The 13,985-nt window shown below is 36.9% G+C and overlaps 1 protein-coding gene and 1 long non-coding RNA gene across 4 annotated transcripts in view; both read left to right on the top strand.

Moving 5' to 3' along the window:
* Positions 1-3,590, top strand: part of LOC122989588 — a 37,090-nt gene extending 33,500 nt beyond the window's left edge. For 2 of the 3 annotated variants that reach the window (XR_006405109.1, XR_006405111.1), the window contains exons 7-9: positions 201-261; positions 969-1,033; positions 2,085-2,120. This is a non-coding gene — a long non-coding RNA (uncharacterized LOC122989588). Of the gene's footprint in view, positions 1-200; positions 262-968; positions 1,034-2,084; positions 2,121-3,116 lie in introns of those variants that run through there. The other variant, XR_006405110.1, reaches the window with a different exon arrangement.
* A 2,349-nt stretch (positions 3,591-5,939) lies between these two features.
* atpaf1 (ATP synthase mitochondrial F1 complex assembly factor 1) lies at positions 5,940-13,261 on the top strand. The gene is made up of 9 exons (XM_044362401.1): positions 5,940-6,169; positions 8,770-8,878; positions 9,022-9,084; positions 9,641-9,703; positions 10,782-10,832; positions 11,117-11,164; positions 11,821-11,916; positions 12,442-12,549; positions 12,762-13,261. Exons 1-9 carry the CDS (start codon positions 5,955-5,957, stop codon positions 12,942-12,944), a joined length of 936 nt encoding a protein of 311 aa, XP_044218336.1. The 5' UTR covers positions 5,940-5,954; the 3' UTR covers positions 12,945-13,261.
* The last annotated feature ends 724 nt before the right edge of the window (positions 13,262-13,985 follow it).

Below are 13,985 nucleotides of genomic sequence, written 5' to 3'. Positions count from 1 at the left end.
CACACACACACACACACAGAGCTATCAGCTGAGCAGCAGAGCGGGTGTCTTGATTCCTAGACAGACACACTCATGCACTTTTAATGGGATCCCTCTCTAAAACGACGGGATTCCTCCGCCAACCACAACCCCTTTCCACTGAGTGTATGAGTGCTTAAGCGTGTGTGTGTGTGTTTGTGTGTGTGTGTGTGTGTGTGCAGGAGGTGCGGATAAGGGTCATCCACCGGCCCAGGGGTGCGATTTCAGCTTGCCGGAGGGAGGGTAAGTGAGTGGTCCCAAGACCCCGAAAACCCCAAGGCTTGAAATCAAACCTCATCACACACGTTATTCACTCAGAGAAAATATCACAGAGCTGCTAGAACATACAGCAGGACACTGTCTAACATCTGGAAGAGAAACATCTTGTTTCCCCCTCAAATTCAACCTCATGACTCTTTAAATCTGGGAGAAAAAAGAAATGTCTACACTGTATAACAACGTCATATATATAATATATTCTGTTTCTGCTTGATGCAACACTCACCAGTGTCTGCACTGGGTGAAAGAATCAAACACAGTAATTTTTAAGGATGCAGAATTTGATAAAATGAAAATATACCAGATGTTTTATGCATCATTTTGTGCTAAAAAAAACAACAACAAAAAAACCCCCAAATAACCACAACTATCTCATCAAAGTCAATTTAATTGCTTCTCTACAACTTTCAATCATATCACATGATCTTCATGAGCAGACAGAACTGTAGATGTTCTCATTTCCATTTTTTATGATTACTTTACAGACCTCATGAGTTCTTCAGTTTGAATATTTCCCTCAGTGTAAAAATGATGTAAATTCTCTGCAGAGTTGGAAAGTGGATACAATAAAATACCGTATATATGATACTGACATGAAACACTTAAACATACTGACATTTAAGCTATTTAAGTAGAACTATAAGTGGAAAACTATCTCAAACTTTCCACAGATACCTGATATGTCAGGCTGAGTTTTTTAGCATGAAGGGTTTGCAGGATGTCGGAAGAACTGAAGGTAAAAATCAAGATTTTTAGGATGTTAGAAGGAAGGTATTTAATCCACATATTTCTAAACTGGCTGGTCGTGTTTCACATTTACTGAACCTCCTAAACTCTTTATTTGCCCCTTAAATCGTCCTTATAGGTTTCTTTAAACTCAGAAAAATCAGATTTCCACACTGACACACATCACATACAGTATATATTCTGTATCTGCTTGTTGCAACACTTATTTATTCTGAGTCAAATAGTCACAACCTGTAGATGTTCCTCCATTTCCCCAAATTTCTGAATTATTCTGACATAAAAGTTGATATCTATAGAAGCTCTGACATGATGTAAAATAACTGGATTTTCACCTGGAAAACAAAACAAAAAGCAAACGTCAGATTCAAACTATTAACAGAAAACAGGCATAAACACAAAACCAACAAAATAAAACAAAGTGACGCATCAAATTGAAATCAATTCATCATTTAATACCTAAAATGTCAAACACATGTCCGACGCAGGTTCCCACAGCCTGAAGATGACGTCTTCAAATGAGCTGTTTTCTGTTTTGTTCGAGCAAAGACGTTCAATTTAAAACGATATAAAACAGAAGAAAAACTGCAAATCCCCACATTTAAGAAGAAAAAAACTGAAATATTTACAAATGTATTGTTCTGAAGGTTAAAAAAAAAACCCCCACTGTATTATGTGTGTGTGATTTGTGGAAATACTTTTGAGAAGCAGATTGAATAAAAAATGAAATGACAGAGCAGCTGTTCCATATTTATTACATTGAGAGCACTTACAGGCTCAACGCAGAGGAAATCTGTGCGTGTGTCGCATGTCTGCAGGAGTAGAGTACCAAATGTTTGTGGTTTTGGCTTTTGCTTTATTTATTTATTCATTTATTTATTTGTTCTCTGGTGAGCGGGATTACCTCTGAATTATGGAACAGTCCCCTTTCTCTCCTTAAGTAAAAAATAACATCTGTCCGGCAAATGGAGAGCTTAGTGTTTCTCTATAATTAATGGTAAAAGCCTCCAGAGCCGCACATAAAATATACATCTTCCATGCAGGACCCCCATAACAAAGAGAGCGAGAGAATGCAGAGAGAGAGAGAGAGAGAGAGAGAGGAGGGGGAGGAGGAGGAGGAGGAGGAGGAGGAGGCAGGTCAGTGTGAGGAGAGGAAGAAAAGAGCAGATTAAAGACAGACAGCACAGAGGAGAGAAACAAACCTGCTGAACACATGACACAAAACAACAAACTGTGATTTCATTTTTGTAAAATTACCACATATTAGAAGCTAAAATGATGCTTTTTTTGCTGTAAAATTCTAATAAATTCAGATTTTTGTCTTGATTTTACTTCCTCTAGTTAATGATTACAACTATAATTTGTGGGTATAAAACTGCAGTTGCTTTTTTTTGTAGATTATTTTGGTTTATATATTTAAAAAAGTCAAATTCTTACAGATCTGATTTTACAAAACAAGTCTTTTATCATTTTATTTTTACTCAAATAAAGAAAGTTATTCTTATTTTAGCGCTCATCTGATTATGTTTCTGGTAAACAGCTGTCAGATACATCAGTAGCATCACAAACAACAAAGAAAGTCACATTTAAAGATGTAAAACTGACTCTGAAATTGCTGCTCATTTAAAAAAAAAAATCTGCAGAAATCAAATGGGCAGAATCATTATTTCTGCAGCAGCTTTCAACAACAAGACATTAACATAAAACATAAAGAGCATTAAGAAAAGAAACAATGCAATATAAAAACAGACATACAATTAGGATTTAATTAAAACAGGAGATAAAATAAGGTAAAATAGAATAAAACAGATTAAACAGATACAGCTGCAGTGTCAGATATGAATAAATAGTCCCAGATCTGATTGAATAAAAGTCAAACTGGACTGAGAGTCGGATCAGACCTGCAGCTTTCTGGCAGTTTTTTTTTTTCCAGATATGTGGAGCATAAAAACTGAACGCTGCTGCTGCTGCTCCATGTTTAGTTTTGACTGTCGGGACAGAAAGTAGATGTGGAAGTGACGTCTGTGTATCTATCTGTCACTCTCTCTTTGTGTTTGTTGTCCACACCTGAGCAGGTGCAGCTGGTGTCCTGAAGACAGAGAGACCTTCAGGACGGGATTATAAAAATACTCCAGTCATGAAACCTGTATGTTGATTTGATGATTAAAATGTGTTTTTTTTTCCTGCTAGTCGTCATATAGATTTACTTACTGATTGTCTCCAAAATGCATTTTTTATGTGCAAAAAAAAAAAAAAGTGCATAGAAGCAAAGAAAACAGCAACTATAACACAAAGTTGATGATCTGATCAGTATCATGTGACACCATATAAACCCACCATCCAACATTTATAGAGTAGAATAACTTTACTGCTTTACTACTAATAACTTTATTACACATCATATAACAACAACACTGACAGTATGGATACTCCAAGTAATAAAATACAATAAAACAGCAACACTTTAGTATTTATAGGCAGTATACAAACATTTAATATTAATATTAAACACATTATAATGTAGTGTTAGTGTTTATTAATGTGCAGCATCTGTCAGCAATTATAACTTCTCCTATGAAGACATATATTATATTATTTTATATATTCATTTTTCTGTTTATACAGCAGCAGCCGCTCATAGATGGAGTTATAGTTGTTGATAAATACATTAATAAACACTTATATCTGCTTACAACTACATTAGATGTTTGTATATTGCTTATAAAAGTTAAATAGTTTGGCTTAAAGTAAAGAAAAACATTGTAAGAAAAGATTCAAACATCACATGAACCTGAAGAGCACACATACAATCAGAGGATGAGTTATATTACATATCATCATATCATCATGGACTTCTTTTGTTTTGAGACACAATCTGTGATATAAATATAACTTAATGTGTTTCTTGTTCTGATTCATTTAATTTCACTTATTTTTATCCAGACAGCTGTTTGGTTGTTTTTAGGATGTAATATTTCATGTGATTCATTCATGATTTATAACTGCAGTGTTTTCACTCTGATATAAAACATATATTTTTGTGTTATTTGTTTAATATGTTGTCTGTCTGTATTCATCATTGTGGCTGCATATTTTGGTCAGGACGTTCTTTTTCATGGATAAATAAAATAAAATAAAAAAATCACAATACAAATATAGAAAATAACTGCATGATCAAATAAAAACATGAAGTCCAAACAACATTACACATACAACACATTAATAAAAATAAATAAATCAAAACAATGTCAACACAGGAGTTAAGTTTTAATGCAAATCCAGTTTTACCTAAATATTTGTGTGTCCCATTGAAATACAGTACAACAACTACACACACACACACACACACACACACACACACACACACACACACATTAGAGACCATCTTCATCATCTGCTGTATACAGTGAACAGCTCCCAGCTGATTTGTTTATTGATTAGTGACTGAAAAATGATTGGCTGTGGAAAGTAAACACAAGAGCACTCAGGCGGTCATGAGGGAAACACACATCTCATTAAATTTACAGCCAGCATAACGTCTGTCAGTGCACACACACACACACACACACACACACACACACGCCATCAGAGCTGTAACTGACTCAGGAGAGTTGGAGCAGATTGTTTACTGTATTTATCTTCTCATTTATTTATTTGTCAATCTGAGCTGTTTGCAGAGGAAGACAGTGTTCAGATACTGACGGCTTTAATGTAACTGCTGCTGCTGCTGCTGCTGGTTTTAAAATCAGGCAGCTGTCAGTGAACGTGTACATTGACCTCTAGTGGTCACAACATATCAGGACAACATCAAAAACTCACTTTCATAGTTTTTATACATGAAAACTCCCCATAAAGAGTCATCAGAGATGTTCAGATAGATGATGATTTATTATTTATAACTTAAGAGTAAAGAAGTTCTTCTGGATATACAATAAGACACATTTATCATGTGACTCACAGCCAAATCTGAAGTGATCACATGATTGATTACATTGTTGTTAATATACAGGACCAGTCAAAAATTTGGACACACTTTCTAATTGAAGTGAATGGGAAGGTGAGTCCAAACTTTTGACTGATACTTTGTATATTTAAGTTAATTTTATTTGTGTGAAAACTCTAAATCCCCAGGCATAATTAACATGTGAAATTAACAACAATCTGATATATTTATACTGTATTAATAAGGCTGAAATAATAGGAAATTGGCTGAGAGCAATTTCTGCTGTTGGTAGATGAAGTACATCAGAGAAATCATATAATAAAGACAATGTAGTATCAATAAATAATAAGTTAATGGTCATGAGGGAATAAATGACACTGTTATTGGGTTAATTACATTTTATCATGAGCACTGAATAGTTTCTTAATACTTTTATGTTCGCAGAAAAACTAAACCTGTTATGTCATCACACATCACAAAAAAAATCATATAAAATTATATCATATGTCATTAGAAACCTCCAAGATATTATTTAAACTTTTATTTTTTATTCTTTTTATGTAGCTATCTTTTGAAATCCATGAACAGATGTTTCCTTCACAGTTTCAAAATACATACACACAATATAAAATATACATAGTAAAATATTTGGAGAAACCTTTGTGGATAAATGCGTTGCCCTCTTCTTCTTTTGCCTGTAATTATTGATTGTTTTATTTTAAAATTATTGTTGTAAAATTATTGCATTTTAAATTCGTGTTTAGTATTTATTTGACTTTCATGATATTTTAATATAAATATTTATATATATTATTATGTAATATATATATATAATTTATTTTTATTTTCATATTGTATATCTGCACTTGTATATTGTAATGTCAATATTTTTATCAGCACTTTTTATTTGTCACTTGTTTTCTTGCACGGAACCAATGTATAACAGTCGTTCCCCTCCGGAACACTATAGATGTGCGACGGAAGCAATGGGAACATGGCGGCTGCAGTGGTACAAATGTCCTGTATGTACCGAGGGATGTTAGCGGTCAGAGCCGCCGGCATCAGGCAGCTGATCCCCGGCGTCGTCCCGCGGCAGTTCCGAGCCTTCTCGGTACGGAAGGAACCGGAACTGGAGGAGAACCCGTATTTCTCCAAGTACCAGGACAAGATCCAGAAACTGCGCAGGTCAGCGGGCTGAAATCCGAAACCCCGTCAGAAAAGTCTGTGATTTAAAGATAACTTGATTATTGACATTCAAACAAACTCTGAAGACTGTTGTGGAAGATTTTAACGGGATACTGATGAGCTAATGTTACATTCGGCTCATATTTAAATCATGAAACTTGTCCTTTATTTTCTCTAATTGTGTTTCACTAAAGTCTAACTTAGTGTGGCCTCATGAGTGAACCAACGAGCACTCTTAGAGCAAAATAAGAGGAATGTCAGTGACACAAATGCACCAATTTTATGCCGAATTGTTAATAGTCTCTTCTGAATCAGAAATTATAAAGTTAAAGTGAAGTTTTCTCCATCGACTGTTTGCTCAACCTGTATAATTTGGATGTTTATGCGTCAGGTCAAGCAGGTCCTGGATGTCTGTGGTTTTTCTGACCTCTGACAACATCAGCAGGTTAAAACTAACTGGTTAAACAGAGGCTGAAAGATCAAATGTATTAGTGGCAAAGTGAGCTCAAAAGTATGACAGTGTTTGATCTTTATTTAGAATTTCAATTAGAGCTTAAACTGGACTGAACAACAGCAGAAAGATATGAAGGCTGGATAGAGACCAGATGATCTACAACCTTTGTAATGTAATGATCATACTTAGTTTGGATGTAAACATAAGTACAAGTATTATTAAAACTGACCATCTATGTTTACATTAATTGTGTCATTACAAACAGATGAGCCAAAAGTTATTTGTAAATTAGGTGCCTTTTTGAAGAATGTCCTTCCTTTGTTTAGTAAATGACATTTGATAGATTATCTGATTGATCTGGTCTAATCTGAATGGGGAAAAAGCAGTTTTCATAAGCAAAATAAAAGTTTCACAAATCTGAAAGTGGTTCAAACAGCGTTAAGACTTTTGCTATGATGTCTTAACACTTTTTCACAAGTGTAACTGGTGAAAAAAATGGTGAAACAGCCGCTTAATATCATTATTTATGTTTCCCTTAACTTTCCCCTCAACCCTGAATCAGAAGCTAACTTCAGCATTGTAACTTTAATGCTTATATTTAAGACCTACAAAAATAACAGCTTGTGTCTCTTATTTTCCCACAACTAATTAAAGACATCAAGTTCAACTAGAGCTGCAGCGATTAGTCGATTGACAGAAAATTAATCTGCAACTATTTTGATGATTGAATAATCGGTTTAGTCATTTTTTAAAAGCAAAGATGATGGTTTCAGCTTCTCAAATGTGACGATTTTAAGCTTTTCTTTGTCCTACATGACAGTAAACTGAATATCTGAGTTTTGGACATGAAGATGACATCATCGTGGGCTCTGAGAAATTATAACGTACTTTTTTTTTTCTCACATTTTATGGACAAAATGATTGATTGATTTATCTATAAAATAATCGGCAGATTGATCAATAATGAGCCCTAAATTCAACCCTCCCACATTCACAAATTACGAAGTTGGTTGAGGAATATGCTGCCAAATCATTTTAATCTCTTGGAAGCAGATTAATGACTTCACCTAAAAAAAAAAAACACACGTGTTCACTTAAACATGATTTCTGATTCAAAAGAGTCTGTTAATAATTAAACTTGTGTCACTGATACTATTCAGGATGTCAGACATCGTAAGAAGGTTTATATCTGCAGTCGTCTTCCTGTCGGGACATCCAGCTTGTTTCTGGACACGTTTTCTTTCTCATGATGATGCTTTTAAAGTCAAACTGATAATACTTGATCAATGATTAATGGAAACTAATAATTAAAGTTCCCCTCGACTCAAAAATGTGTTTCGCCTTCACTGTGATGTTTGATCTTCTTTAGTTTCTCTGTTCTCACCTTAAATCTCAGTTTAACACGTGAACCTACGAGCAGGATTTATGACATCACAACCAGTTTTGAGCCAATCGTGGTCCAGTATGTAACTTACACACATGTGATGTGGAAACTCGAAGCCTCCAGTTCACAAACACTGAGAATGGACTTTATAGTGAAGTAGGAGACATCTGGTGTCCAGCAGGAAAACATCTGAAGTAAAGAATGTTTGCGTTTTCATATATTATGGATTTTTCAATTTTAACCAGGAATTATTTAACTTCTTTGTGGCATTAACGTATCAGACACAGTATTTTACACACAACCAGGCAAACAGCTGGAAAATCAACATTACACACATTATAGTTTTGATGTCCCCTGTTTACAATCCCATCATTGTCCAGCATTAATAGGATTTTTCTTGCATATCTAAATTTCGAGGTGACAACGTATCTTTGTTTAGCCTCCAAATTTCCAGCACACACAGTGGAGAACAGTAACACTGTTGAGGTTCAGATTTATCTTAATGCAGAGATGGAAAAAAAAACTCTGAATGATGTAACTAAATGTTCATTTCAATGAGTTACAAACCAGTTTTAAGTCTGCAAGTTGACTTTAACAGTGTGATATTAATGTAAATCATTATCTGGCTGGAAGGTTGGAAATCATTCTGGAAACTGATGGTGTTCCTCTAAAACATGCAGAACTTCCAGTCACGTACAATCTGGATTCTGAAAGGCATTCTGGGAAACTGAGGAACATTTTTCTGATTTTTTTTATTTTCAGCGCCAAACCTCAGGAGTTCAAGGCCCGAATGGAGAAACGGCATGAGGCCAAGAAGGAGGTGCTGGGACACTCCAAGCAGGCAGAGTTCGTGAAGCTCATGGAGCAGGAGGTGAAGCGTCAGCTGGGCTCAAACTTTTACCTTTTTAATCTGGATTTTCACCGTAAACTGATAACAGTGTGTATTTCAATGTCCTCGATATTTGGAAACACAGTTATGTATGAACGTGTTTGTTGTTGTGGGAATCGTTGCAGTTGGAGAAGCGGGACAAGATGGCCGCCAGCGATGGAGCGTCAGGAGGTTTCACCAGAAACAAAGTGAGATGAGTGAAGAAGCAGGTTAATCAGCTTCAGCACAGAAGTGATTGACTGCTGATAATCAATGAGGTTTCCTCTCTAAAATATCTGCCGACAGTTTGTTTAACGTCATCGCAGCTGTGTTTAATAGTTTGAAGAGAAATTTCAGTGTATTTTTTTAGAGCTGCATCAGTCACATCTTCACATTTGTGAAGCTGAAATCAGGAAACTTTTCCTTGTGGTCTTATAGTAAATATGGGTTTTTTATTGTTGGTCTGACACATTAAGACATTTGATGACATCACCTTGGTATTTTCAGGTTTTTTTTAATGTTTTATAGATCAAAATAATAGAAGAAGTAATTGGAAGATTAATCAATAATGAAATAAACAGTAGTTGCAGGCCTCCTTTATTGAAGGTCTTGAGATCCTTTTATATGGAATGATGTTTTCAGTTTGTTTCAGTGTTTTAACACAGTTCTCCTGGTGGCTTTAACTGCATAGAACAAATAGAAAATAAAATCTTTTAAGTGTGATGATGATGATGATGATGATGTGTTTGACGTGTTCTTCCTCAGACGTTGGGCTCCATCCTCAACCTGGAGATGATCCAGGACAAGACGGGAGAGGAGATCACAGAGGTGAGTGTGAAGGGTCAGAGCTCCTCAGCCTGCAGGTTTGGTCACATGACACTTCTGTCATATTAATATTCGCTTCTATTAAAGTCTGTCAGACGGACGAATTCAAGCTCGTGTTTTCTGTTTCGGTGCGATATTCACAGGTCAGAGGTCACCTTTGTTGAACTTAGTTTGTGTTTCATCACCGTTTTTATACAATATCACACAACTAACTGTAACAATGTTCTTACACACTGTTTACAGTTTGTGATTTCTCAGATCAATATTGATTTATTACCTGCACCAAATGTGACATCACTTCCTTTTTTGGGGCCAAGTGTGGGAAAATGTTGTTGAACGGAAATGTAATGTGACCAAACTTTTACTGTAATTAAATCTTGAATAGTGGCGTCGCTAACAGTAGTGACTGTGGTTGTTACAACTACAGTGGAAACTGCTTATAGTGATCACGTCTGTCTGGCTCAAATTGATCACTATAAGCAGATGATCATTATAACCAAAAAAAATTTTCTTTTTTTCTTATGCAGATTACCATCTCATTGACATTTGTATATTCATTCCATGAATATAAAGTAATTAAACGGGCAGCTTCGCTAATTACTGAATTTTATTGACAGTTTAAAAATAAAGTGCAGCTGTTTCAAACTGTTGCTTTGCTGCTGCATCTCGTTGGCTCGTTTTTGGCAGTTTATCATGAGCTTCAAAGAGACATTTTTCATTGAGAGAAAATGCTTTTTTTTCCCCTGTCATGACTTCAGTGTGAACACAGCAGCAGCCTCAGATAACCAGCTGGAAGCAGACGGGTTACTGCAAGAAAATAATGTTTAGAAAAAAATAGAATTACCATAGTTTAAAATGTTTTTCCATATGTTTTCATGTATGACAAGACCCAAAATGAACACTGTAAGCGGACAACTTGATTACTATAAGAAAATCATTTAAACAGCGTTAGTATAGGAATGATTCTGTTGAGCTTTTTGATCCATATAAGCAGTTGATCACTGTAACCTTGATCACTATAAACGGTTTCCACTGTATTTGAAACAGTTCTTTGTTTTGATCTTTTCTGTTCTTCTTTCAGCTTTGGATGAAATATTATTCAACCAAGGACACAATCAGTGCCGTCATCCCGGTGAGTTTAACACCTGAGAACAAACTGATACATCATATTTACTTTTATTTAATTCTTTACTTCTTTTAATATTTATATCTTCCATGCCTTCAACAAATGAATGAAACTGACTTGAACAATAACTCCTGTATTTATGCATCTCATTTATTAGTCTTGTTAGCTTGATATCTCAAAACCACTTTATGTAAAATAATAAACAGACAATATTATAAACAGACTATGAAATGTTGATATTAATACATGCCTGGTAATTATCTAATAACTTGTCTGTCCTTGTGTTGCAGACTCAGACATACGACATGATTTTCAGCAGAGCAACGTCCTGCCCGATGGTGAGATCACTGCTGCTCAGACTGAGCAACCCTAACGCCCTGATGCCCAAACCCTAACCCTGACCCTAACCCTGGCCTTAACCCTAACCCATAACCCTAACGCCCTGATGCCCAAACCCTAACCCATAACCCTAACGCCCTGATGCCCAAACCCTAACCCTGACCCTAACCCTGGCCTTAACCCTAACCCATAACCCTAACGCCCTGATGCCCAAACCCTAACCCATAACCCTAACGCCCTGATGCCCAAACCCTAACCCTGGCCCTAACCCATAACCCTAACACCCTGATGCCCAAACCCTAACCCATAACCCTAACACCCTGATGCCCAAACCCTAACCCTGGCCCTAAACCTGGCCCTAACCCATAACCCTAACACCCTGATGCCCAAACCCTAACCCATAACCCTAACCCCCTGATGCCCAAACCCTAACCCATAACCCTAAACCTGGCCCTAACCCATTACCCTAACCCTGGCCCAAACCTTAACCCAAACCCATAATCCTAAACCTGGCCCTAACCCTGGCCCTAACCCATACCCATAACTCTAACCCCTAACCCTAACCCTGCCAGATGACTGACACCTGAAATTATCAGAGCCAGTTGTCTCTCTATCTGTTGTTATTGACACTCTGGTTTCTCTGGTTTGCCTTCAGTTCCTGTACGCGTTGCCTCAGAAGGAAGGTTATGAGTTCTTCGTGGGTCAGTGGTCCAGACACGAGCTCCACTTTACCTCCCTCATCAACGTCCAGGTAAATCACTTCATTCACCCGTTCATCATGGCGTCAATGCATCTATCAGGATCCTGTCAGTAAATCACACTGTACTTTCAAGTGTTCGTTACCTTGCAAATCAATGACGATAAAGGCTGCAACGATTATTTTCATTATTGATTAACTGTTTGGTCTACAAAATGTCGATCACTGTTTCCCAAAGCCCAAGATGACGTCCTCAAATATCTTCTTTTGTCGCGACTAACGATCCAAAACCAAAAGATATTCAGTTTACGATCATAAAAAACTAAAGAAACTAGAAAATATTCACATTTGAGAAGCTGGAATTAGAGAATCTGGACTTCTGTTTCTTAAAAAAATGACTCAAAACGATTAATCGATTATCAAAATAGTCAGCGATTAATTACCAAAACCATCAATTATAAACTCTCAAATCATCACAGAGCTCATATTCAGTTATCAAAGTATCTTTCATCATTAAATCCGCAAAATGAAAAAAATTGTCAAGATGAATTTTTTTTTGTTGTGCTTGCTGGTGTCCAGACGCTGGGTGAGAACGCTCCCAGTCAGCTGATCCTCTACCACTACCCGGACCTGAAGGAGGAGAAGGGCGTCGTCTTCATGACGGCCGAGTTGGACCCAAAGTTCATAGTAAGTCATTTATATGAAAACGCCTGCCGTGTTTATGTGAACGCACGGAGCAAATTCCTGCAGACAAGTTCAAACATCTGCTGGAAAGCCTGAATGATTGATGACAGTCACAAATGTCGGGATTTAAACATTCTTTTGTCCACGTATTATATTATTTTAAGTCTGGAAATAGACAAATATATGTGAACACACCTGTCCCTCCTTTTCTCCAGACTGTCCACCAGGCTCAGTGTTTAGCCAATCAGGTGCAGCTGTTCTACGGCACACAGAGGCAGGAGACGTACCGACTGGTGGAGACGTTTAACCACAAGCCCGCAGACTTCAAACACATGCTGGTGATAGCAGAGCTGGAGCAGAGCGGCCTGGGGCAGGCGCTCAGCCCCGGAGGCTCGTAGGGGGAGAAGATGAAGATGGACTGAAGTCACCGGCGGCCTGATGTCAGAACTGTTAGAGAGGTGTTTGCTTCTTTGCTCGGCAGAAATATCGGTTCGTCATATTTAACGTTTCCAGCAGCGGCTGTGAATCAAGCGAGTTAACTTTTAAGGAGCATCAACATCTTCAAATGAACTCATGAACTCTTTCTGGGACTCGGATCGTCTCAGATGTCTCCTACGCATCTTTTCAGTGTCAGTAAATCTGTAACCGCAGAAGAATATTAATGTGTTAATGATACATTCATTAATAAATCAATGCAACTGTGTCCAATCCTCCATATCAGACTGAACAGATATTTCTTTATAGGAGCATGTTGGTCCTTTAGCTGTTCTTTAAAACCCTGTTTCATGTAGTTTTAACCCTTTGCGTCCAAATTCCTGCCCTTTCATCTCAACATCATAATCTCATCATCATCATATCTCCTTATAACTCGAGATCTTGGTTCATAATCATCAAATTTAAACCTTTTTCTCCAGTAAAGGTGCGTTCATGTCTGTGTGGAAACCAGAAGTGTTAAGAAGCAAACGCAGCGTGAAACTGTGGAGCATATTCACCATCATGTAAACATTAAACAAACAAAAAAACACTTGGTTTACTTTCCCACAAACATGACATCACATCTTGATATCAATCAGAATGATGTCACTAAACATATTAATGATGCAGAACAATTACAATCAGCAAATCAATCAGAGGGATCAAATCAAAATGTTACATTACTGAGGCTCAGAGTGTCACATCAACATGCTTCTTATATCCCTGGAACCCTGACAATCATCATCATCATCATCATCAGTCAAACATGAGGACGTCACCCTGGAGGTATGTATACAATCAACCAAAAATAATATTGACAAGACACCAGAACAGACTCTTAAACTGGATGAGGTTTCAGTTGAGGATCACACAGACCAGCAGAGACCTTTTTGCAGCTCTTGAGTTTGTGAGGTTTGTGTTTATTTCTGTGTTTCACATCGTTTATTTGTTTCAGTACCAGCAGA

The sequence above is a fragment of the Thunnus albacares genome, chromosome 9 (assembly GCF_914725855.1).
Source record: "Thunnus albacares chromosome 9, fThuAlb1.1, whole genome shotgun sequence".
Lineage (NCBI taxonomy): Eukaryota > Metazoa > Chordata > Actinopteri > Scombriformes > Scombridae > Thunnus > Thunnus albacares.
The sequence above is the reverse complement of the archived record's forward strand: the minus strand, read 5'-3'. Positions and strand labels throughout refer to the sequence as shown.